The sequence below is a fragment of the Neomonachus schauinslandi genome, chromosome 5 (genome assembly GCF_002201575.2).
Source record: "Neomonachus schauinslandi chromosome 5, ASM220157v2, whole genome shotgun sequence".
In the NCBI taxonomy this organism is placed as follows: Eukaryota; Metazoa; Chordata; class Mammalia; order Carnivora; family Phocidae; genus Neomonachus; species Neomonachus schauinslandi.
In genome coordinates, this window is record NC_058407.1 from 100,699,831 (window position 1) to 100,723,398 (window position 23,568).

General features: G+C 52.3%; 2 protein-coding genes and 1 pseudogene across 2 annotated transcripts in view; 1 reads left to right on the top strand and 2 right to left on the bottom strand.

Moving 5' to 3' along the window:
• B4GALNT3 (beta-1,4-N-acetyl-galactosaminyltransferase 3) overlaps positions 1-2,643 on the top strand; it is a 97,038-nt gene extending 94,395 nt beyond the window's left edge. The window contains exon 20 of the mRNA XM_021690560.1: positions 416-2,643. Within this exon, the coding sequence (XP_021546235.1) occupies positions 416-524 (109 nt within the window). The 3' untranslated portion in view covers positions 525-2,643. The remainder of the gene's footprint in view (positions 1-415) is intronic.
• A 1,094-nt stretch (positions 2,644-3,737) lies between these two features.
• The window catches only part of NINJ2 (ninjurin 2), a 36,082-nt gene continuing 16,251 nt past the window's right edge, over positions 3,738-23,568 (bottom strand). The window contains exons 2-4 of the mRNA XM_021690615.1: positions 5,000-5,231; positions 4,304-4,488; positions 3,738-3,775 (exon numbers count right to left, since the gene is read on the bottom strand). Of these exons, the coding sequence (XP_021546290.1) occupies positions 4,322-4,488; positions 5,000-5,231 (399 nt within the window). The 3' untranslated portion in view covers positions 3,738-3,775; positions 4,304-4,321. The remainder of the gene's footprint in view (positions 3,776-4,303; positions 4,489-4,999; positions 5,232-23,568) is intronic.
• LOC123324912 lies at positions 9,317-9,397 on the bottom strand (annotated as a pseudogene).

Consider the following 23,568-nt stretch of genomic DNA (forward strand, 5'->3'; position numbering starts at 1 on the left):
CCACATTGGGGGTAGAGCTTTTTTAATAAAAGTTACAGAAGAAAGAAATTTGTTGCCAAGAGAAGGGGAGGGAAAGAGGACAGTAACTTGAGATTTGGGTTGAAGGGGAGGGGGCAGAGGAGAGAAAGGGAGAGAGACATCAAAGGAAGAAAGGACCAGGGTCGACTGCATATGTTCTCCTCTCTCTAAAGACTGGCAGACTGAGGCTCTGAAAGGTGACATGCGTTACACAGTATGGGGCTGGGATTCAAACCCAGGCTGGCTGGCTCCGAAGCCCACCTTCTGTGCACCGTGGCCTCCTCTCTTGCTCCGTGGGGGTAAACAGAGGAAGACGGGGGGTGACGTAGACGTGGGAGGTGGGGTCCCCAGTTGCCTCTTGTGCTTCTGTTACTCACCCTGCCCCTCCCCCATGCAGGATCCTCCAAGCGGGCCTGGAAGTGGAACGGCTCGCCCTCAGGAATTTCTTCCATCACTTCCATTCCAAGCGAGGCATGTGGAACCGCCGTCAGATGAAGATGCGGTGATCCTGAGGGGCGGCCCGCTGGACTGACTGCTTCCTGCTCCTTGACTTGCACTGGCTTCCCAGTGTCCCCGCTCGCTGCTGAGGAGGAGGGGGCGGGTGGTGGGGGAGAAGCCATGGCTGGGCCCCGAGAGGCCTCAGAGCGAGCAGCATCACTCCACCCAGAGCTGTCGCCTCACGCAGACAGCTGCCAAGGCCCCTCTCTCTACTCTGGGGGCCGCTGAAGGGAGGACCTTGGGAGAGGGATCAGGAGGGGCCGTTCACTCAGTTGACAGAGATGGACCGGCTCCTGGCAAAGGTGGCACACTTCAGTCAAGGAAGGAAAGACCTGTTTGCGCGCTACCGACCTGTCTGTGAGGTGCATTCAGCATCCCCTCCAGGCTCCTCCTGGGGAGTAGTGACCACAACCTGGAAACTCTTCTCTTGGACATATTTTATTGGGGTTTTTATTTTTCTAACAGAAAACCAAAACTGTACCTATCCAGACCCAGCCTTGACTGTGAGAGAGTCATGAGGATGAGGATGGAGTCATGCATTTAGGGCACGTCCCCACTTGCATACCTCAGACCCACTCCTGTGTAGCGCAGCGTGTCCCTCGGTCTTTGACCTGGCAGCTCATTTATAACCAGAGGAGCTGGCACCGCGTGGATCTGTTCTCAGCTCTATCCCCAGCCCGTGCCTTCCAGAGACACGCATATCTCTCCCAGGGAGCCACTGAACAGCTGGCCACCGAGGAGGGCATTAACCTTCCCCTCCCGGCGGTGCTAACTCCAGCCTGACCAGAAGCACAGACTGGCATCATCTTCACGATGCCCCTGCGGTTGGGCGACAGCTGGCGGGCAGTGGGCTCGTCATTCCCCAGTGTTTGGCGTAGAGGTGGTGCAGGACGGGCACGGTGGAGAAGGAGGGAGGAGAAGCCCCCGGCCTGGCCCACTTGTAGGCTGAAGCCTTGGGGAGAACATGAAGCAGAGAGGAAAGAGGATGGAGATGTAAGAAAGCCTTGGGCTTAGATGGGAACAGGGTGGCCATCCAGCAGGAAGGGAGGAAAGGGAAGTGGAAACTTGAGGCCCCACAGCCCCGCTCTCCCACAGACTTGGCCTCCTGCAGGGAGATCCCCAGCCGTAGCCTGCCCGGAAGAAGAGGAAGGGGTGTGGACAAGACGGAGGAATAGGGAACAGGGTGGGAAGGGGCAGGGCCATGGGTTCGGAGAGGTAAGGGCATCACCCTGAGATCTCTTCCCCAATTGGAGGGGAGTGAGGCCAGAAGGAACTGGAAAGTGGAGCCATTTCAGGGAAGATAGCCCTTGGCCTTTGTAGTTTCTGGCCGCCCTGACACCTGACGATCACTCACTTAATCTTGCACTAAAAATCCCCAGGTGCCTTTGGGGCTGGGGATCTTTCTTCCGCCACTGCTGAATTGACCAATGGTGCATTGGACGCTGGCTCTGGCACTCGAGCATCCAGCGAAGGAGGGGAGCACGGGGCTTCCTGCTGTGAGGAAGCACTCACGGGGGTGCGGCAGGGCCCAGGAGGCCAGTCCCGAGCCCAGGTTCCCTGCTGTGATAGAGTCCAAGTCACAGCATTTGGAGCTCCAATGTCTACCCAGTAGGCCCTGCATTCACCAAGAGCACACACTTGGCATTTAGGAGAATGGAGCCCATTGAGAACCTTCTGGAGAATCCTTGCCCCCCTCTAAGAAATCAGGAAGGACAGAGACTTTCCAGTTAATGGGCTGTGGCTTCTGGATTCCATACCTGCCCCTTGGGCCCTGACTTTTCCTGCAGCCCTTGCTCAGGCCTACCACCTTTGGGAAAGAGCTGTAGGGAATAGGTGAGAGCTACAGTTGACTGGCTAGGGTGCCGGCTTTCTTTCTGGGGCCGCTGTCCCCCTTGGCCGTGGCACTGGTAGGCCTGAGCCAACCCAAACAGCTCTGCCGCCTCTATCCTCTTAATGACAGGAGCCAGCCCAGCCTACCCTGCCCTGCTCAAGGTTCCCTCTGACCCTGGCCAGTGCCTTTCCTTCGTTTGTTACCTCCACACCATCTGCCTTAAAGGGGGAGGCCCTGGTACGGCCCCTACTCTGTAGGGAAATGTGTCGGGGGGCGGGGGAGGGAAATCATTAAATACAGCATCTTCTTAGAAAACAAAGTGGCTCATGTGTTTTCCTCATCTCCCATAAAGATGGGAGAGGGGTGGGCTGAGGGCCTAGGGTTCGCATCTCTGTCCCTCAGTTGTCAGGCCTCTGATGGATGTGCCAAGGACCCTCCCACACCACCCTCCACCATTTACCATTCGTTTGGTGCCTGCCCTGTAGGGAGCTGCCTGAGGAGTTCACCGTCTGAGAGCAGACTGGGCATTTTCTGCTCAGCAGGTTAGTGCAGATTGGTGGTTCCAGTAGAGAAGGGTTGATGGAAGCCCTGGGGGAAGAAAGTTAGACACGGCTAGGATGGTTTGGGGAGCAGTGGTAAAGTAGCAGACAATCTAAAAATCATTTCTGTTTGAGCTAGGGATGCCCGGTTGATGCTTTACAGGTACAAATTTATCTTGCTCATTCTATTTGGCCAAGGCAAAGATCAAAATGAGTTTGTATGCCTTAAGCACACGCCAAGGGAAGGTGCTAATTTGAAAGCTAGGATAGGTTTATGACAGGTTCTCAAAAAGGATTGTGCATATACATGGATCAATCCAGAATTGACTAATCTGCCATTTATGTAGCAGATGGTAACTAGCTCAAGGCATATGGAGCCAGGAAAGTTGACTCAGAGCAGGATCTAGAGAAGAGGGAGTCAAGCAAGCCCTTTCCAGAACACAGCTGGAGAGGGCATCCAGAGTGCAGCCCGGATGCATAAACATTGACTCATAGTGGATTTGCAGAAAACTTTATAGATAGAGATCATTCCATTTTACAAAAAGGGAAAAAGGACTGGAGCCGAGGGAATGGATAGGTCAGAGAGAAGGAATGAGGTGGATTAAGAAGTCCTCAAGCTGGGCAGGCTTGGCTTTAGGTAGACACGCCTTAGGTGCGGGAGATGCTACCAGAAAGCAAGGTCGGCAGTACCCCAGTCTGAGCTCAGGACTCAGACCAAGATGGGATTCACTTAGACCAGTAAAATAGCACGTCTTCATTCAGATGCTCTGGGTAGGGAGCAAGGGCATCTCTATTGCCCTTCTCGGAGCTCTCCCAGGGGCTGTGGAAAGTGCCCATCAGCCTAGCAGAGCGGGGAGGAAAGAGGCGGAAGCTGTTCCAGACCTGCGACCTGTAGAGGAAGCAGAGAAGAGACGGTGAGGTGGGCAGGCCAGACCAGCGGTCCTCAGACTTCACTGTGCACACAATTCCCCTAGCAACCTTTTTCAAATGCAGGTGCCCATTCAGGAGATCTGAAGTGGGGCTGGAGATGCCACGTTGCCTGCAACATTCCAGCTGGTGGTGCTGCTGGTCCACGGACCACAGTTCGAGTAGCAAGGGCTGCTGGGCAGTGCCAGGGAGACATCCCAGACTGCATCTTTCCTCTTGCCAGAGGAGCAGAGCCAAGCACTAACCACACTGCCTCCCACCCATCCCAGGCTATATAACCCCAGCCTGACTGCTGAGGAAAAGTCCCCTGTTAGCAGCAGGAGGGGCCTTTCCGGGCCCGGATCCAAGCTCTTCTCTCAGACCCCCTCCTTGCCTCAGATCTGTCTTGTCCCTGTTACTTGCAAAGATCTTGCTCCTACCCCAAACCCCCAGAGTTGGGAGAAGGGTCACTTGGAGCCCTTGGCCCCAGGGCCCTCCCCTCCTCCCTCACCTGGGTCCCAGGCTGTGTTCAGAGAGGATTCCTTGAGGTCCTGGCAGCCAGGAAGCCCGTCTTGTGTGCCCCGAAGGCCGTAATGAAGACGTTGATGACGACCGTGATGAAGACCAGGGTGGTGGCAGCATTGTTGAGCTGGTTCAGCTGCCACTGCTCTCCCACCTCATTGAGGTTCAGCCGCGCTGCGGACCAGTGGGGGGTGGGGGGCAAAGGCTCAGCGTGGGGCCACAGCCCGAAACCTCCCTCGTGCACCTCAGACACCCGACCCGTGTGGCAGAAGGCAAGCGAGGTGGTAGGCATTGGGCTGAGGGATATTCTCCCTCACTGACCAGTGTGCCAGCATCCACACTGTACCTCAAGAAATCGGGATTTGGGCACTTATACCGGGTCTTAAGAGTGGGGATACATGCTCACACAAAAGGCCATAAGGACCTATGCTACAAGTAAGTGAAGAGAGTCATTCAGCAGGTATCGTGGAGGGACCACTATGTGGGAGACCAGGAGGTAGGACAGGGAGCCTGCTTTCACTGTGTAGTTGTTAGCTGGGTGTTTGTAGGTGCGGAGGGCTACCACTAGGTTAGCAGACGGTTGAGACGTTGGCGTGGGCAAAAGCAGAGGGAGCACAGAGAAGCAGTCGGGGCTTTTCTTCCCACCAGGGGCCACTGAGGCCCACTCCAGGCCTAGGGTCCTCACCAATGACCACGAGGAGGATTCCGATGACCACCTGCAGGAGCAGAGAGATGCTGATGAGGGTGACGAGGGTGGTGTAGTAATGGGAGGATGGTCCCTGCTCCAGCACTGCTTTCAGCCGCGTGGCGTTGGACATGAAGAGGGCCACGTCCAGCATGCTCTCTGCCACGCTCTTCTTAGTGGCATAGTGGTTCAGGTTGATGGGCTGGCTCCTCCCGGGGTTGGGGTTCCCAGGCTGTAATAGAGAAAGCGCAGGCTGACCTAGGAGGCTCCCAAAGGGAAGCAGTCGAGACTAGAAAGAGGAGAGAGCTTTTCGAGCTTTCCCTTAACCGGGTGGGGAGCCGAGGACAAGTAACACCCTGCTCAGTTTTATGGCCTGAAAGAATAAAGAGTTGGACTAGAAAGCCCTTACGGACCTTTGAACTTTGAAATGATGGTATGTTGTCTTTTATGTTTCCCTAGGGTCTCCCACATCTATCTGAAGAAGGGGAGGGGGCGGTGGGGAGGAGTTCTCAGCTGCTTGTAAGAGGTACCACCCTCATTTCATTTCTCTATTTTGCCTGAGCCAGGCCTGGCCTCAGGCCTCTCGATTTTCCTCTGTGAGGAGGGTATCTCAAAGACAATAGGAGGAGCTTCTAGGCTTGGGTGGAATGGGAAAGGCATCTCTTCTCCCAAAATGATGTGGCCCCAAGGCGGGGTGCACAGCTTAGCAAATGGGTCAGGAGCTGTGTTTGGATCCCACTCAGCCCCGTGGCCAAGGGCACCGAGACCACAGCCGTGCTCATCACAATGCATGTCTGGATGCGTGTATGGATGCATACGGCAATGAGTACTAGTGAAAAGCACCTCATTTAATTTGTTTTTTTTTTTTTAATTATTATTTGGCTAGGATTTATTGACATGTAATTTACATTTGATTTGATTTTGAAAAATAAAACATAGCTTGTATTCTCAAGAAGTCACCAACTCTGAAAGACGGAGTGACGATATAGAACATAAGGAGTGGGCCTCTGGGTTGGGCGCAGAAATTCAGACCAGATGCTGCAGGCAATCTGCAGTCACTCAAGAGAACTTGGGTATGTTGTAGGGAGATTAATTTAGGAGTGGTACTCAGGATGGATTGGCCCAGGAGGGCCCAGAAGCAGGGAGACCCATTGAAAGATTATGGTCTGATTTGGGGTCGGGATGACAAGGGACAAGTGAGAAAGGAGAGGAAGGGGGAGTTTTGAAAGATGTCACAGCCTGGAGGTAGGGAAACTGACCCCACAGATGACCACAGAAATTATCTATTGAGTGGGGGCGGTGGATGGATGGTTGGATGGTTGGGTGGATGGGGCAGGTCCCAGAGGGTTCTGGAAGCTCCTTCTGGATGCTGGGTTTATCTGGAGCCTGCTGGCCTGGTTGGTTAGGACCAGGGATGCGAAGGCCAGTACCCCACAAAGACCTCAAAGCTACAGCCTGTGGTTCTAGCCCATTTGGTACAGGTTTGTCCTGGATACAAAGGACACTTATTAAGTGACAGAGTCTGTGGAGCAGCCCCCAGGCCTCATCACAGTTCAAAGTGCTTCTGAGTGGGGAACAACTGTGAGCAGGCTTCCCAGCCCATGGATTTTCCCGTAGGCCATACCCACTCCTCCTCTCCTTATCCCACCCCCCACTATGCCTGGTAGCTAGAGGCTTTGCACTTTCTGCTCCCTCCAAAGCCGGCTCTCAGTTCAAGATTTGAGAAACTTTGAAATTACTGCGTAAGCATCAAAGGAGACCCCTTCTTTTAAAATCTGCCTATGAACAGTGGACCAAACCTGAAACCCAAAGCTCTAGTGTTGTGTTCTGAGCATTGCCCAAAAAGTGTGTGAGGGGCTGGGGGATAGAGGGGGTAGTTTACTTGGGGACACAAAGATCTTCCCAAGCTTTAACAAAAAATTCTGCTCTAAGTTTTAACAGAGCTGCTAGGCTTCTGTTGTTAAACGGCTCTAAGAAAGCCCTTGTTTCATAGAGGATGTATGAATCAAAGTGAGCAGAAGAGGGTACAGGCCTATCTTTTCCCCTCTAACCTAGGGCCTGCTCTTATTTTGACTTGTGCTAATTCGGGGCTATTTTCTAGCTAAGGATGCTTTTTCAGTGTCTGGTTGGGTGGCGGTGGGCACGGCCGCAGGGGGCCCCCTCGAAGCCGCAGAGGGCTCCCGATCCCCAGAGTGTCCACATGGTGGCGTACGAGGTCCAAAGAAGTTCCTGGGGGCACCCCGGGGGTGCTGGCGCCGGAACGGTGTTTCCCCCCTGAGGAATCCGCGGGCAGGACCGGACTGGCCCGGAACCGGAGCCCTCGGAGGCCCAGCACGGGGAGCCGGGTTCGCAAGTCTGGCTGGGCCAACCCCAAACCCAGCAAACACGTGCGTCAAATGAGAGCTCAAGGAAAAACCAATACTGACAGGGCCCGGGGTGGGGTGGGGCGATAACAGAGACACCCGCTGCCCACTCCCCCTCCCCCCCTTCCTCCCGGGAGAGGGGCCTCTAGCCCACGCCGCAGCCTGGGGGATGGTGTTAGAGGGGAGATGCTTTGAGACTCAGGAAGAAGTTGCTTTGAAAAGGGTCCCCTCGGGCGCCTGGGTGGCTCAGATGGTTAAGCGTCTGCCTTCGGCTCAGGTCATGATCTCAGGGTCCTGGGATCGAGTCCCGCATCGGGCTCCCTGCTCCTTGGGAGCCTGCTTCTCCATCAGCCTTTCTCTCTCGCTCTGTCTCTCATGAATTTAAAAAAAAAAAATCTTTAAAAAAAAGGGCCCCCTCGTGGTAACATCTTTTCAAAGCGGGACAAGGATTTTCTTAATCCTTCTTGGCCAGTTTAGGGGCAGAGGCAGAGGAATGGATGAAATGACCTGACGGCCCTTCCCTACAGCTTGAGAATTCAACTGGATGAACCCCTAAATCCTGCGGGATGGCACCCTTTATACCCACAGCCCGGAGTCCAGGAGCAACGCCGCGAAGGGTCAGGATTAAAGAGGAGGGTGGGGGTGGCGCCGGGTGGCCTGGCTGGTGCCCTAGGAGCTGGCCCTTTAAGGCCGGGCCCAGGCTGGCTGGGAACAAAGGCCCGGGAATGTGGGCTGGGCTGGGCTGGCCTGCAGAGCCACCCAGCGTGAGTCATTTATATTTCTCGGGACTTGGGAATCCCTGGCTCTTGCCTGTTCCCTCCTCTGGCCTTGGCCAGGGGCGGCCCCTGGCCCCTTGCTGCAGCCTGCAAGGCCTGTCTGCCCGAGCCTCCCCTCCCTCCAACCCACATGCCCTCGCCCCAGCTCCTGGCCCCTTTCATCTGGCTCCTCAGAGCAGGGCCTGGGGGTTAGCACTCTCAGCCTTTGAGCCCCGTTCTGCCTCGGCGGTTGGCGCTTTGGGCCTCAGTTTCCACATCTATGGCAGAAGAGGAAAATCCCATCTCTGGAGCCGGGGAGGCTATGGGGAGACGGAACTCATTCCGTCTTTGTTTCTCCCCAAAGGAAAGAGAACGCCAAGCTCTTATGTTTTCCTTCAGGCTGGGATCTGTCTTTCCATGACCCTCTCAGGATCTTCTGTCTTATTCCATCCCACCCCACTCAACCCCTCCGCCTCTACCTGAGGACAGGCGGGACCCAGAGATTCCAGAGTCCCTGTTTAAAATGCGGATACCTGGGGCGCCTGGGTGGCTCAGTCGTTAAGCGCCTGCCTTCGGCTCAGGTCATGATCCCGGGGTCCTGGGATCGAGCCCCGCATCGGGCTCCCAGCTCCGCGGGAAGCCTGCTTCTCCCTCTCCCACTCCCCCTGCTTGTGTTCCCTCTCTCGCTGTGTCTGTCTCTGTCAAATAAATAAAATCTTTAAAAAATAAAAATAAATAAATAAATAAAATGCTGATACCTGTGGGAAAGGTGACACATCAAAACCTGGCCAGCCAATGACACCTGAACACCAGGAGAGTTGGGGTTGGTAGGAAGTTGGAGCAGGGGTGGGCGTGGGGGCAGGTGGGGGTGGATCCAGAGTCCCATGCTGGAGCACCGCGTGGTTCTGGACACCAAGAGGGCATGGTTTTGCTGAGGAGGGATGGAGCCGGGGGCTTGGGGGACAGCCCAGATCCACTCCGTAGGTTTCCCGGTTTGCCCGCCTCCTGGGCCTGCCGCAGCACATCATTTCTTCTCTCTTCCTTGTCCTTCCCTCTTGTTTCCCCTCAGACTTCCCTGTCACCCTGCTTGTCTTGCCAGGTCCCAGCTCCCTAGGCTGGTGTGGATTCCATCCCTGGAAGTCACCGATTGCTCCATTGTTCGGCCACACAATTATGTGTCCCTTCATCCTTGTTGACCTACACTTCTGTTGCTTTTCAATTAGCAATAATCGCGCCTCGGATAAACCTCGTTGGCTACGATACTGCCACTGCACAAAGCTCTTCTGTTGCTTTTCAAAACTGGAGTCGGATAGGAAAGGAATGCCTCTTTTAACAGAAAAGTAAACACATTTTTACATTGTTAACTGACATCATGGTCAGTGGGAACCACAGGCTCCAAGAGATCATTCTGTCCTTTCATAGAAACAAGATTTCAAAGGGGTAAGTAACGGTCCCACCCCAAAGCCACGGCGTGTTCAGGACCGGGAGCCTGAGGCCGGCAGGGAGTGCCCTGCGGAGAAGGAGCAGGCTGGGAGGCAGGGCCTTGTGGCAGCCAGGGGGGTATCACAGAGGGCACCCGGGCCCTGGGTTCAAATCCTGGGTCTGCTACAAGCTGGTGGTATGAGCAAGCCGATCGCCACCACGGGGCTGCTTTTCTCATCTGTGAGATGTGGAGGGTCCCTCTGAACACAGAGTGAGGTAGGAGTGGGGAAGCCCCGTGTCTGAGAGTCTCAGGGGTTGAGGACGTTCTCCTGCGAGAGGCAGAGGCCAGGCAGCTGTGGAGCAAGGCCCAGAGGCAGATCCAGTGAGTCACTTTGCCCCAGGCAGCTCAAGGGCATTGGTGACCCTCCAGTGAGTCATTACTGTCAGCCCTGAGAAAAGCCGTATGTGTGTATCATCTTCCTGTGTATCCGCTCGTACTCAAGGCTACAGACAAAAGAGGCCTAGAGGAGCCCTTGCCCGTTGGCCCTTCTGTTGGTCTCAAAATGACTGACTATCCAGAAAGGTCAGGCCTCTCCTGAAAAGCAGATGGGGATGAGCCAGACCTTTGGAAGGCTGGTTTGGGAAAGGGTGGATCCCAGCCCAGCAAGAATGATTTGCTCAAGTGTTTGGATTGGGGTGGCCTACTATGTCAATGTGCCTTTAATTAGGTTCCCAAGATCCCTAGCCCTCTGTCAGAATTAAGTTTGGGAAAGGGTGCCTAGGGTTTGTCGTACTGTGCACAAACTCAGTTCCCTGCTCCCACTGACAGAGTGCATACCTCGCGCCTGGCACAGGGTTGAACATGGGACATGAGTCATCTTACTGAGTCCTCACAAGAACCCTGGGAAATTGGTGAGGGCATGATCTTTGTAGTTGAAAAACTGGAGGCTCAGAGAGCCCAAGCAACTTGCGCAAGGTCACACAGCACAGTTTGTATCCCAGTTTTCTATGTGCCAGACCCTATAATGTTAATCCCCACTCCACCATCTCTCAGAAGCTGAAGGCATCCTCCCTGCCTCCAAGCAGTTTAGGTTGGAAAATTAAAGATGTGGATCTTTCTAAAGGAAAGAAGACAATTTGTCCCCAAGGATACATATGCACCCTTGCTAAGAGGAGGTAAAACACCCTTAGCAAGTGAAACTTGCCTTTAGGCTTTCCTGAGCCTGCAGTGTCCCTGAGGGTACTAGCCTCAAGGTCAAAAGGTTTGGGTTCAAACTGGCAAGAGGTGACCCAGGCAGGGGGGAAGGTAGGGTTGAGAGAGAGACTTGTATCCATACCTTTTGAGTTTTGAACCATTTAAATGTTTGAACTATCTAACAAATAATAATAAATTTGAGGGGCGCCTGGGTGGCTCAGTCGTTAAGCGTCTGTCTTCGGCTCAGGTCATGATCCCAGGGTCCTGGGATCGAGCCCCGCATGAGGCTCCCTGCTCAACAGGAAGCCTGCTTCTCCCTCTCCCACTCCCCCTGCTCGTGTTCCCTCTCTCGCTGTCTCTCTCTCTGTCAAATAAATAAATAAAATCTTTAAAAATAATAATAATAATAAAAAATTTGAGACAAAAACAAACATTCACTGTAACAAGGCCAATGGTTAAAACAAAGTAGAAGCTTCTCCATCTGTGGAATGGGAGTAATGTCTGCCCTGTTTAGCACAAAGCTGCTGTTAAAAAGATCAATGAGATAAAGTGGGTGAGTGGGCTTTGAAAACTGTAAAGTATTCAAAGAGATGAGAGAGCAATCTCTCCCACTCGGGATTATACTTGCACCTGTGGGCCTAGAGGCGTTTTAAATAATATGTTGTGACTCAGGGCCTGTCCCAGCCCAAATTGCGAAGGAAGGCATCGCTCGTCTTCCCAGCAACCTCTAGGGTCTTTGAAATGCCCCTCTCTGCCCACTCCGCAACCTCTGTCCTCACCCCAGGGAGCCTCACCTTCGAGCTGCCCCAGGCTCATCTGTCAGGGAGGGAAATTCTCCGACAAGCCCGCCTATGCTGGGTCTCTGGGGTCTCTGCTGGGACCCAGTGGGCAGGCCCTCGCAGCTGGCCTCTGTCTACCGTCTCTCTAGCCCAGGAGGGGGCAGAGAGCTAACCTTTACTTATGATCGCTCACTCGGCCCGTGCCAGGCGCAGCGACGCTCAGCAGCCCTGGGCCACGCCAGATTACTCACTGTTCCCTGAACACACCCACCCTTCCCGGCCTGCTCCGGCTCGGCTCTAGGACGAAAGGCCTTTCTTTCCCAAGCCCTCTCCACCCCACAAGCCCCCCCTCCCTTCTAGAACCTGTCCCTGGGCACGCTCTGCCCAGACCCTGGGCAAAGGCTGCCGGGCTCCGTACTGGCCTAGGCTTTGTTGAGACCTCTCTAGACGGCACCTGCAGCCACCTACTTTACGGTAGGGATTTCATCTTCAGTATACCGGGGTCCCCTCAGTGCCTAGCTCGGTGACTTGCTCGCATTCAAAGCACAGTAAAGGATGATAACATTGAACTTCTTTTCTGAAAGAACTTTTTTTCTGAAAAGGTAAAAAGAACTGCTGTTTGAGGGTGAGATTTTGCACACGAGGACTTCTGGGCGAAGGGGGTAGTGTTTGGACAATGAATCTGCCTTTAAAAGAAAAGCCCCCGATCAGGGATAGCCCTTTCCCCCTGGCTGGTATCCAGCCTCAGGGAGTGAATGACTCAGATTGGAAGCTGCCACTGATATTCAGGCCAAAACCTGCGAAGGCCCAGACCCCTGTGGCCTCCGTCTGGGGCAGGCGCTCTGACTGAGGGCTTGGCCGTGCCAAGAGCAGTGGATTTCACTCTTACAAATCAACAGTCTCTAAACCACCTCGGGTCGGGTGTCTCGCATGCTCTTCCGGTAATAATACCCAACTGACCCAGAAATCTCCAAGCCTTGGGCACAGGCTTGCTGAGAAGCTCCAGCCCTTGGCCCAGGCTGCAAACCCGGGCTTTAGAGCGGGAACACCCGCCACGTGGGCAGAGCCCCCTCTACCCAAAGCGGGAAGGTCTGCAGTACCACTGTTGTCCACCAGGGCCCCCCACTCCAGGAAATAGCTCCGGGAGCCCGGGGTTAGCTCCACCTGCCAGGGGCCAGGAGCCCAAGTGCTTTTGATCCCTCTGTGAGTTCAGGAGGTGACAGGGTTGCTTTCTAACAAAAGGGGGCTATATATAAAAGGAAGAGAGTGTGCAGGGAGGGACAGGAAGGCATAGGGGTTGTGATAGGAACCCCATGGGGCCTGTTTGCTCTTTCTTAGGAAGGATTTTCCACCTCCCCTGGAAGAGGTCACCTTGTCAGTGGCTTTCAGGAAACACTGTCATCTCAGTTAGGGTCCAAAGTTAATCATGGCTTTGCCACATAGAAATTTCCAAAGAATTTTTCTGCTCTCTCCCAATGCCCTCAACGAGAGTACTTCCTGAATTAGCACTTTGCTCTGGGGCTTCCAGACCCATCTGGCATTTGCTCTAGGCCCCACTTTGACTTTGGGGTTCTCCACAGCATTCCCCAGACTTACCCCACCCATCTCCACTCACTGCAAGCCTCTTCGTCTTTCAAAGGCCAAGAAATTGAGCTAAAATGTGAACAATAATAATAATGCTGTAGGCCAGACACCCCCTCAACCCAGAAGTGTGTGGTAACAGTCCCGTTTTATAGGTGAAGTCATCGAGGCTCTACGAAATCATCTGCCCAAAGCCCTGTATACAACGGGATGGTCCTAGTGTCAAAATCCTAAACCGATATTCTCTCTTCGATACGGGTGTTTCTTTCACAGTGGTCCCTGGGGAAGCAGCAGCAGCGCCTGGGAACTTGTGAGAAATGCAAATTCTCAGGGTCCAGCCCAGACCTACTGAATCAGAAAGTGGGGGGCAGAACCCAGCAATCTGTGTTTTCAAGGGATTCTCCCACGAGCTCAAGCTGGAGGGCCACTGGTCTACACCATGCTACCAAATTGCCACAGTTAGTGCTTACTGTCCTCTAAGCTCGGTGCTGGACCCTTGCGTATTGTTTCTGTGACTGGATGCTTTTAACAACACCTATCTTACAGAGGAGAAAATCGAGACTAGGAACGATCCAGTAACTTTGCCCGGGCTCACATAGCTGCTAAGTATTAGAGCTGGGATTTGAACCCAGGCAGGCTCTGGAGCCTGGGTGCTTACCCACGACACCATATAGTCCCTGGAAGCATTGGCATGAATCATAAAGCAAAATATCAACATTCCACATGACGGTGTGTGCGAGTTTTTAAGGTCCTCACTAGATTATACATTTTTAAAAAGATTTTATTTATTTGAGAGAGAGTGCACACAGCAGGAGGAGGGGCAGAGGGAGAAAGAGAGAAAGGGAGAAGCAGACTTCCCACTGAGCAGGGAGCCTGACGTGCAGCTCCATCTCAGGACCCTGGGATCATGACCTGAGCCGAAGGCAGGCGTTTAACGACTGAGCCACCCAGGCGCCCCTGTCCCCACTAGATGATACGCTTCTCAAAGGTGAGGATGATTTCCTTGGGATTTCAGGCAATTAGAATAAGAAGCAGTAAGAGCTGAGGCCACAATCTCTGGCGACAGTCCAGGTGAGGAGACCTCATGAAGCAGATCCTATCTGTCAGCGAGGTGGGAAAAGGGAAGGTGGTGCATTTCCCACCCCACCCAGGCCTGCCGGGAGAGCCTGCCAAGATTCCTACTCAGTTCAGTTCAACAAACGTTTTCGGTCCCTATCATGTGCCAGGCATCTAGGAGACAGCAGAGATCCCTGTCTTCCCCATATCCCTCTTCTCCTAATCCCCTAAAATGACAAGGCTTAGCAGAGAATAAAGTGTATAAAGGGGGGGAAGCCAGGAGATGAAAAAGACCTTTTCAGTCCCACCCCAGCAGATCAACCTCATGGGAACGAGGACTCTGTCTTGTTCACTGCTGTAGCCCGGCAGGCTGAATGAATGAATGATGCACTTGTCACCCCATATTCATTCAGATGGGGCTTGAGAGGCAGAAGCATGGTGAGCTGTGCTCCCCAGGTTTCTCTCTTCTATGGAGCCCCTTACATGGGCATGTCGACTCCTGACCGCCTCCGTCCTCCCTACAGCTTTAGCGCACACCCGTGTGTGTGTGTGCGTGCGTGTGTGTGCATGTGCGTGTGTGTGTGTGTGTGTGTCTACTGTCCCTGCGGTCCCACTGCCTGGGTCCTGGCATAGATGAGACCGGCTGCCGGCAGGGAATGATGCTGTTACACTCACTGCAGCCCCAGAAGCAGATGCGATCAGGATAGACAGGAGTCCCCGGAGCAGAGTCCCAGGGATCCCAGCCAGGGTGGAATCCCCCATCAGGGGTCCGCCAGCCCTGCGTCACTGCCCCCTGACAGCGTCACCCAGTCCAAAGAGGTGGCGGCCTCACTTCTGGCCTGCCAGCCTGCCGGGGAGAGCTGCAGCCCGAGCCCCGGGAGCCCCGCTCTGCCATCAGGCCCTGCAGACCCCGCAGACCTCGCCTGGCGTCTCACACCTGCTCTCCCTTCCGTCCTCAGGATCTGAATGTGGAAGGGAGGTGCAAAATCACACATTCTTACCGTCCCAACTTCTGCACTCTGAGCGAGGGCTCTGACGCCATGGGCCAGGGGCTGGGGAAATGGTTGGCCTTGAGCTTGGATCGGAACTGAGCCTGGCTGCCATTTTTTCTCTCTGTGGCCTGGGGCCGGTCCTGGAACCTCCCTTTTTCTCAGCTTCCTCCTTTGTAGAACGAGAGGACCCCCCCCCCTCCATTGTGAGGAGCTAGAGCATGGTCCAGTCTACAGATGTGGAAGGAATGAACCTCTGCCAAAATCTGCCAAACCCTTAGCAAAAATGTCCAGTGGGTCCAGGCTGGTTCTCACCCAGCCCCCCGACATGCTCTAGAACTAGATTCACCGTGGGTGCTGAACATGTTAAACGGCCCAAACTCCAGAAGTTTTCCAGATTCACAGCTTCTCTCTTAATAGCTGCATCTGTTCAGAACTCACCGCGTCCCAGTCACTCTTCTGAGTGTTTTTATGCATCTTCTCCCTTCTCGTAGAAGCCTTATGGGAGAAGCGCAGGCTCGGAGGGACTAGGTAACGTGCGTGGGGTCACACAGCTAGAGAGAGCGGAGTCCAAATTTGAACCCAGACAGACAGCCAGGTCTGTCTGAGGCTAGAGCTCTAACTCTTAACCACTGTGTTGTTCTGTAAGCCTCTTGTCTAGCTTTGGAAGGCCGGATCTCTGAGGAAGCCTTTCCTCTGGTGCCGGACACAGTATCTGACCGGTAGTGTGTGCTGGGGAAGGAAGGAAGAAGAAAGGAAGGAGGGGGGGAGGAAGGGCAGGCAGGCAAGCCGGCTAGCCCTGCCCTGAGCCGCGGGCCCAGACCCAGCCTGGAAGGACCCTTTCAACAGCTCGGGGCAATGCCCCAGGGCAATGAGGGGGTTGCTGGGTCACCACTGTCCCTCGCTCCCTTCTAAAGATACAAAGAGCACGGGCTGGTCAAGGCTACCAAACAGATATCCAGTTGCTCTCTGGGGTCAGTCGTATACGGGCTCGATCCTGCCACTTGGCACCTGCTTCCTCTGGGCCCCCTGCCCGAGAGCCGACCCCGGTCATCCCTGGGACTGTTTACCTCAAGGCAAAGTCCACTTCTGCAGCGGTAGGAGCTCCGGGGCCACCGGGCCCCGCCCAGCCTCACCCCTGCTGAACTGTGGGGCACAGGGACAGTTTTGGTGTCTTTTCCCCTCAGCCCAATAGGGCAATCACTTTGTTGCTGGGGTTCCTTTCCTAACAGCCATCAAATAGGGGCAATCAATCTCTCCGGCCCCTTTGGAGTTGGAACAGCAGCTGGGTTCCAGGATATGGATACTGGCCTCTGAGGACCCCTGGAGTCAGGCTTCAGCGCTGCCCCTCAATCGCTATGGGTCCCCGGGACCTCCGTTAGCCAACTGTGAAAAATGGGAATCACGTGATTGCGAAACAGTGTTTAGTGCTATTCTATTTTTAGGTGAATCTAAGAAGCTATGGACTAAATATGAACAGTGTCATCTCTAGTATTCTTTCCCTTTTTGCATTCTCTGCATTTTCTTATTTTTCCTCAATGAACATAGATGAACAGCAAAAGAAAACGAACAATGAACAGTAAAAGAAAACAAGGTTGAAACAACCACCACATCATTGGTACTGAAGTGTTTGTCTTGACTTACAGGACGGTTTGAGGATAATGTCTATGAAAGTAGCTTGCCAACTCTGAAGTGCTTTGCAAATGTCTGGTGTTCTTAATACAATGGCGCCTGCGGGCACTTCGGAACAGCAGGGGTGCGTAGGGGATAAATTGCTCCCACCTCCCCACCAGGAGACCCCGTAACTGAGCAGTCCCGCTCTGGACCTCGTGGGTTCTAGCCTCACCGTGTAGCCTCACAGAGGCCTGGCCATGGGGTGTAACTACCTGGCCTGCTCCATGGATGAGTCAGCAACACGGAGCACCCACTGTGTGCAGTGCTCCATACTCTGTACCGAGGAGATAGCTCTGTTTGCTCTCCAGTCAGGCAGCAAACACTTACTGGGCATCTACTGGGGGCAAGTCAAAGCACAGAGGGCATACTGTGGAGATGACTCATTCCGACGGGGAGTTTGTGATAAATTGTAGAGAGGGATGGGTGCCATGTGAGATAAAGACAAAGTGGGAAAGTAGGAGAGCATCCACTGGGGACATCAGAGGAGACCTCATGGGCTTCAATGCCATCTCAGCTGGACCTTGAAGGGTAAGAAAAATCCTTCAGAATGTTCTTCCTCTGGTGATTACAGAATCTGTCTTAGGAACCAGTACCCTAATGGGAGAGACACATGATAAAAGGTTGCCAAATGGGTATAATGTAGCCCACAGTAATTTGCTGGGCCCAGTACAGAATGGACATGTGGCGTCCCAAGTTCAAAATTATTGAGAATTTCAAGATGGCGTCAGCAGAGCACTAAACCAAGTGGGGACCCTCTGTGGTGCTGGGTCCTTCTGAGCAGGTCCTGTGAAGCCAGGCCAGCCTCCTAGTAAGTGTGGGAGAAAAGGATGAAAGATTTCTTGTTGCCATGAGGACCACAGGCCTTGGGAAACCCAGTGACTGCTTCACTGTTTGCATCTTGGGTCAAGGTTGACCTCCAAAAGGTGAGGTAACTTAGCCTGATCTGTTCTGTACGTACCTCTTCCCTTGGGTAGCCAATGCAGTGTTGTGCCTCTTAAATAATGGTGCCAAAAAGGCCAGGGGCTGTTGGCTCCTTTCCCAAGAGCCAGGATTGGGGAGCAGCAAAGAACACAAATTCAGATGCCTTCAGTGGTAAAAGTGGTGGGAAATGCTTCTCACTGGGAAGTGCAGCCCCACCCAAAGACGTTTAACTTCAAACCCTGCAAACGTCTGTCTGTAACAGGACAGCCCTATGGCCAGCCCTCTCGTTGTATAAACGGGGAAATTGAAGACCAGAGCAGGCAAGGGACTTGTCCAAGTTCCCACAACTAGACAGGGCTGCAAGTGGAGCACAAGTTTCCCTAACTTCTATCAAGGGCCCTTTCCCTACTGGCCAGGTACCTTTCAGTGCTCTCTGCACAGGACTAAGATTGCAGGGTGCTGCATTCTGCAGTGGTCTTCAGACCTCTAAGAGGATGCAGTTCACTGGGCTCTAGTGGTGTGGAGAGAAGTTGAGGTCTGGCTGGAAGATGCTCATCTGCCCTACCTGCATGTCTTTAACGCTTATTCATGGGCAGATGGTAGAATTGCCAGAGATGGAGAGGTGCCTATACAAATGTCTGGGAAAAACAGGCCAAAGGGACACAGTAGGTACCGGGTGGGGGGGGCGGGGGCAAATTCTAATCTGCTACAACCTATCAGGGGAGGAGGCTCAGACCTTCCTGTGGAGTATCTTTGTCAGGGTCAAAGAGTATTGGAGTCGGGACCTGGGTCAACAAAAAGACTAGGAGAGGCAGGAATCAGGATTCAGGAAACCAGGGCGGGCTGTGGACAAAGAGGTTGGGATCCAGCTGGAAGCAGGTACAGGAGCCCCCGGGGAATGCAGACAGGCTGAACCCACAGCGAAGCCCCCTAGGTAGGAAACACTCCAGTTATTAATTAGCATCTCAAAGGGCCCTAAGGGTGTCAAATATTTACTTTGCACGGGACAGAATGTTTACACATGCGTAATCTTACAGAATTTCCATAGCTGCCTAAGGACATAAGCTGAGGCTGCACATTAAGGACCAGCAAAATGAGCCCCAGAGGAGGGAAGCCACTTTCTTAAGGCTACCTGACTAGTGAAGTTCTAGAACTGGGACAAGAATTCTGAGTCTGATGCTCTGTGATCTGGCCTCTAGCTACTCTCCATCCCCCACCTCTTTCCAATGCTACAGTTGTCCTCCCGATCTCTGTGCCTTTGTGCAGTGGTAGCAAGAGAGTCTGATGCTTTGGAGGCAGGTACATATTTGTAGAGTAGTGACTGAACGTCTTGTCCCTGCTGTTTGGAATGTCCTCTGTCCCCCTCCTTGCTATCTACCCAATAAGCTCTTCCTTCCATCAAGGGTGTTATTTTCAGCATAAGGCGTTTGATGACACCTTCCCTCTGATAACGCTTCTGTTCTCTCATTGGACTGTGAACTCCTCCAGGGTGGGGACCTTGGCATGGAGCTGGCACTTCTGACAAGTAGAAGTTGTTTAGTTTATGAGGGAGGGGTGGTATGACCTGCCAGGCCCACTCTTTAGACATAAAACTGCAAGCTAGCACAGTCCATTCCCCAAACCAAGTCACCATAATGACAACCCGACCTGGTCATTGCGCATACTCTAAATGCTGTAGGTCTCCCCTTTTAAAAAACTCCTGAGGAGTGATGTCACCAAGATGGTGATCTAGGTTGTTCCTGACTTCACTCCCTCTCACAAGAAGAACAGCTAACAACTATTCAAGAATAAGACATGGGGTAAAGCTGAAGCACCCCCCTGCACCACAGAGACCAAGACAGACTGCATGGGAAGGATGGATGTTAGCTGAGCCTATTGTGGTGGTCATCTCCCAATATATATAAATCAAACCATCATGCCATGCCGTATGCCTTAAACTTATACAGAGATGTATGTCAAGTATTTCTTAATAAAACTGGGTGGGGGGAGAAGAAAAAACAGGGGCTTAGACACACAGAAGGAAGATGGCCATGTAAAAACAGAGGCAGAGATTGGACTTATGCCAAGGAATGCCAAGGATTGCTAACATCCCCTGGACGATACAAGAAGTAAGGAAGGATTCTTCCCTAGAGCCTTTGGTGGGAGCAAGGCCCACTGACACCTTGATTTTGGACTTTTACCTCCATTTTAAGCAAAATTAAATTAAATTATCTTCCTGAAAAAAAATCCTGGTATGCGAACAGCCAAATTAATTTACAAGAGAGCAAAATGGGGGAGGGGGGATTCATATTGAAAGACTCCTTTCAGGGGCGCCTGGGTGGCTCAGTCGTTAAGCGTCTGCCTTTGGCTCAGGTCATGGTCCCAGAGTCCTGGGATCGAGCCCCGCATCGGGCTCCCTGCTCAGCGGGAAGCCTGCTTCTCCCTCTCCCACTCCCCCTGCTTGTGTTCCCTCTCTCACTGTGTCTCTCTCTGTCAAATAAATAAATAAAATCTTAAAAAAAAAAAAAAGACTCTTTTCAATAGTACCCTTGGTGAATATTTTTCTTTCTTTTTTAAAAAGATTTTATTTATTTATTTGAGAGAGAGAGTGGGGAGAGGGGCAGAGGGAGAGGGAGAGGGACAAGAAGACTCCACACTGAGCATGAGCCCAAAGTGGGACCTGATCTCCCAACCCTGAGAGCATGACCTGAGCTGAAACCAAGAGTCCACTGTTTAACCCACTGAGCCACCCAGGTGCCCTGAGTATTTTTCTAATCTTAGATGGAGAAAAGCCTTCATAATCATGACAGGAAATCAGAAACCATAAAGGATCAATAAATTTGACTGCATAAAATTAGAACTATTTGAATGCATCATCATCATCATCATCATCATGGCATATACCCCTATAGTGCTTATTTCATGCAAGCATAGGCTGAGCACTTTATATGCCTGCACTCATGTCAGTCTTGTAACAATCTCATGAGCTAAGTGCTGTTCTGATTCCTCAGTTTACAGACGGGGAGCCAGAGATTGAGTAACGCAATTCTGTTCATTTGGCTAGCTTGTTAGGGAGGAAGCTGGAGTCGGCCGTCAGAGCCCGTGCGCTAGCCACGGCTTGCACTGCCACCATAAATGTCAGAAGACAAAGACAAATGAGAAAAAAGATTGCAACGCATGGGACAAAGGACTGATTTCTCTGATATACACAGAGGTCTTTAAAGTGAACCCAACAGAAAAAAACCCATGCAGAAAAATGCGTGTCCCCATTACACTGGCGGCAAAGATTCAACTGACTGATAATATTCAATGTTGGTGATGATGTGGAAAAACAAACATTTTCATACACTTGGTGGGAATGTAAATGTAAGTTACTACCAGATGTACCCAGATTACTACAATCTTTTCTGAAGGACAATTTGGCAATTATCTATTAAAATTTAAAATATTCTCATCCATTTACCTAATAAGTGCATTTCTGGGAGTTTCTCTCATAGAACATGTTCTCCGGAGTGCATTTCATCCACACAATGAAATACTATGTATGTCTTTAAAAAGAATGAGTTAGACTCTTATGCATAAATATGGCAGGATATATAAAACGGAGGAAAAAGTCATTATGAATATGACTATGAACCTATATTGATACAAATTAAATAAAAAATTCAGAGTATCTGTTTTAGATTACTATACATTTGTATAAGCATAGGAAAAAATATGGAAGGAATTTGTATCATGATAAGGACTTTCCCTTTCTAAGTTATATATTTTCCCAATTTGAATTTTTAAAGGAATCTCTACACCCAGGGTGGGGCTCGAACTCATCAGCCAGAGATCAAGAGTTGGATGCTCTACGAACTGAGCCAGCCAGGTGCCCCCTCAATTTGAATTTTTGACAACAAAAAGGTCATTCTTTTATAATCAGGAAAAACAGAAGTAAATATAAAATTAAATGTAGAGAAAATATTTAGAGATGGGCGCCTGGGTGGCTCAGTTGGTTAAGCGACTGCCTTCGGCTCAGGTCATGATCCTGGAGTCCCAGGATCGAGTCCCACGTCGGGCTCCCTGCTCAGCAGGGAGTCTGCTTCTCTCTCCGACCCTCCCCCTCTCACGCTCTATCTCATTCTCTCTCTCAAATAAATAAATAAAATCTTAAAAAAAAAATTTAGAGATATAAAGATAAAATTAATTAAAGGGTGCCATCTGTGTGTCTGGCAGGGCAGCAACTCCTATGGATTCATAGTCTGGAATCTTGCCCCAGTAGGATTCAACCTGAGGGCAACTTTCCAGGAATCTGGCTCCTGCATAAAGTGAGCGCACCACTGGTAATCTTCTGCACGGGTCTATTTGCCTAGTGCCCATTACAACAGGCTGCCCGGGCCACTGCAGCAGGGCATTTGGAAGCCTGTCCGGGCCAAAAGTCCTCCCTGACTGATGCTCACTGCTGAGCATAACCCAGGACAATACCGCTTCCAAGCAGGTGGCGAATAATGCATTATGATCAAGATTACAGTGAAGTGGTGAGAAAAAGAGGTCCTCGTGAGGTCCTCTTTTTTATTTTATTTTATTTATTCATTTGAGAGAGAGCGCGAGCACAAACAGGGGGAGAGGCAGAGGGAGAGGGAGAAGCAGGCTCCCCGCTGAGCAAGGAGCCCGACGTGGAGATCTCAGGACCTGGAGATCACGACCTGAGCCAAAGGCAGACGCTTAACCCTCTGAGCCACCCAGGCGCCCGTGACGCCTCTTTTCAAAATGGTGTGATGGCTCCCAGGGTCTGTCGTTAGGGCCCTTCACCTTCCCAGGGTTCTTGTGAACCAACAGTGAAGGCGGTTTTAGGTTCTGCAGGCTGGTGGGGCCCCAGCCCTCAGCAAGGTTCAAGCGGCACTGTGCCCAGCTCTCAACCCCTGCAGCATCACCCCTCACCTCCTGCCTGCTGACAGCGCTCTGCGGGGTAAAAATAGCTCCGTCGCACTCACAGCGCCCAGCCCCGCACATGTCAGCAGGCTGGGGCTGCTGACTCTGGAGGCAAGAACCTTTCTTGCTCAGTACTGCTAAGAAAAACAGGACCCTCCCACCGCCACCCCCTGCCCGGGACTGAATGCTGACTGGGCTGCACGCTTGGTCAGAAGGCTGGGGGCCATTGTGATTGCAAGAAGGCTCTGGAAGGGCAGTGTTATGAGAGCTCCATAGAGCTGGTCTTAAAACCAGAGGCCTCTCAGCTGAACCTGGAGTCCCTGGAGGGATGGTGTCTGCTGGGGACAGATGTCACCAAGGGAGCTCTTGGGCGTCACCAGGCTGGCTTCTTTCCCCAGTCCCTTGGGTGTCTTATCTTATGGAGCAGCTGGGCTGGGGGCGCTGCCGGGCTTTGTGGGAGCCACCTCTGAAGGCCAAGTGTGTTTCTCCAGAATTTCTCAGGGATGAGGGGGCAGGGCCTGAGCCTCAGTGTAACAGAAGAGCCTTCTGAAAGACTGAATTGGCGGGTGGCAGGTGTGGTACGTGAAGTAACTTGTCACTTTTGAGCAAAGAGACCCCTATTTTTACCAAGTCATCCCCTTGCCTCTCCTGCTCTGCTCATTGTGCCAACAGTTCCTGAAAACTAAAGGCCAGGCGGGAGCCAAACACATATCTGGTTCGCATTCTTGGTGAACTTTCCATTGATCTATAATGGATATAAATGTGGTCTTTGAAGTCAGAATGGTGTCAGATCTGGCTTTCCTACATGCTACCCGGGTGATCTTGGACAAGCTAAGTTCTCTGAGCCTTGGTTTCCTCAAGCACAAAATAGGAACAAATGATAGTCCCTACCTCACCTGTGTCACTAGGAAGATGAAAAGAGAGAATACATGTAAAATAGT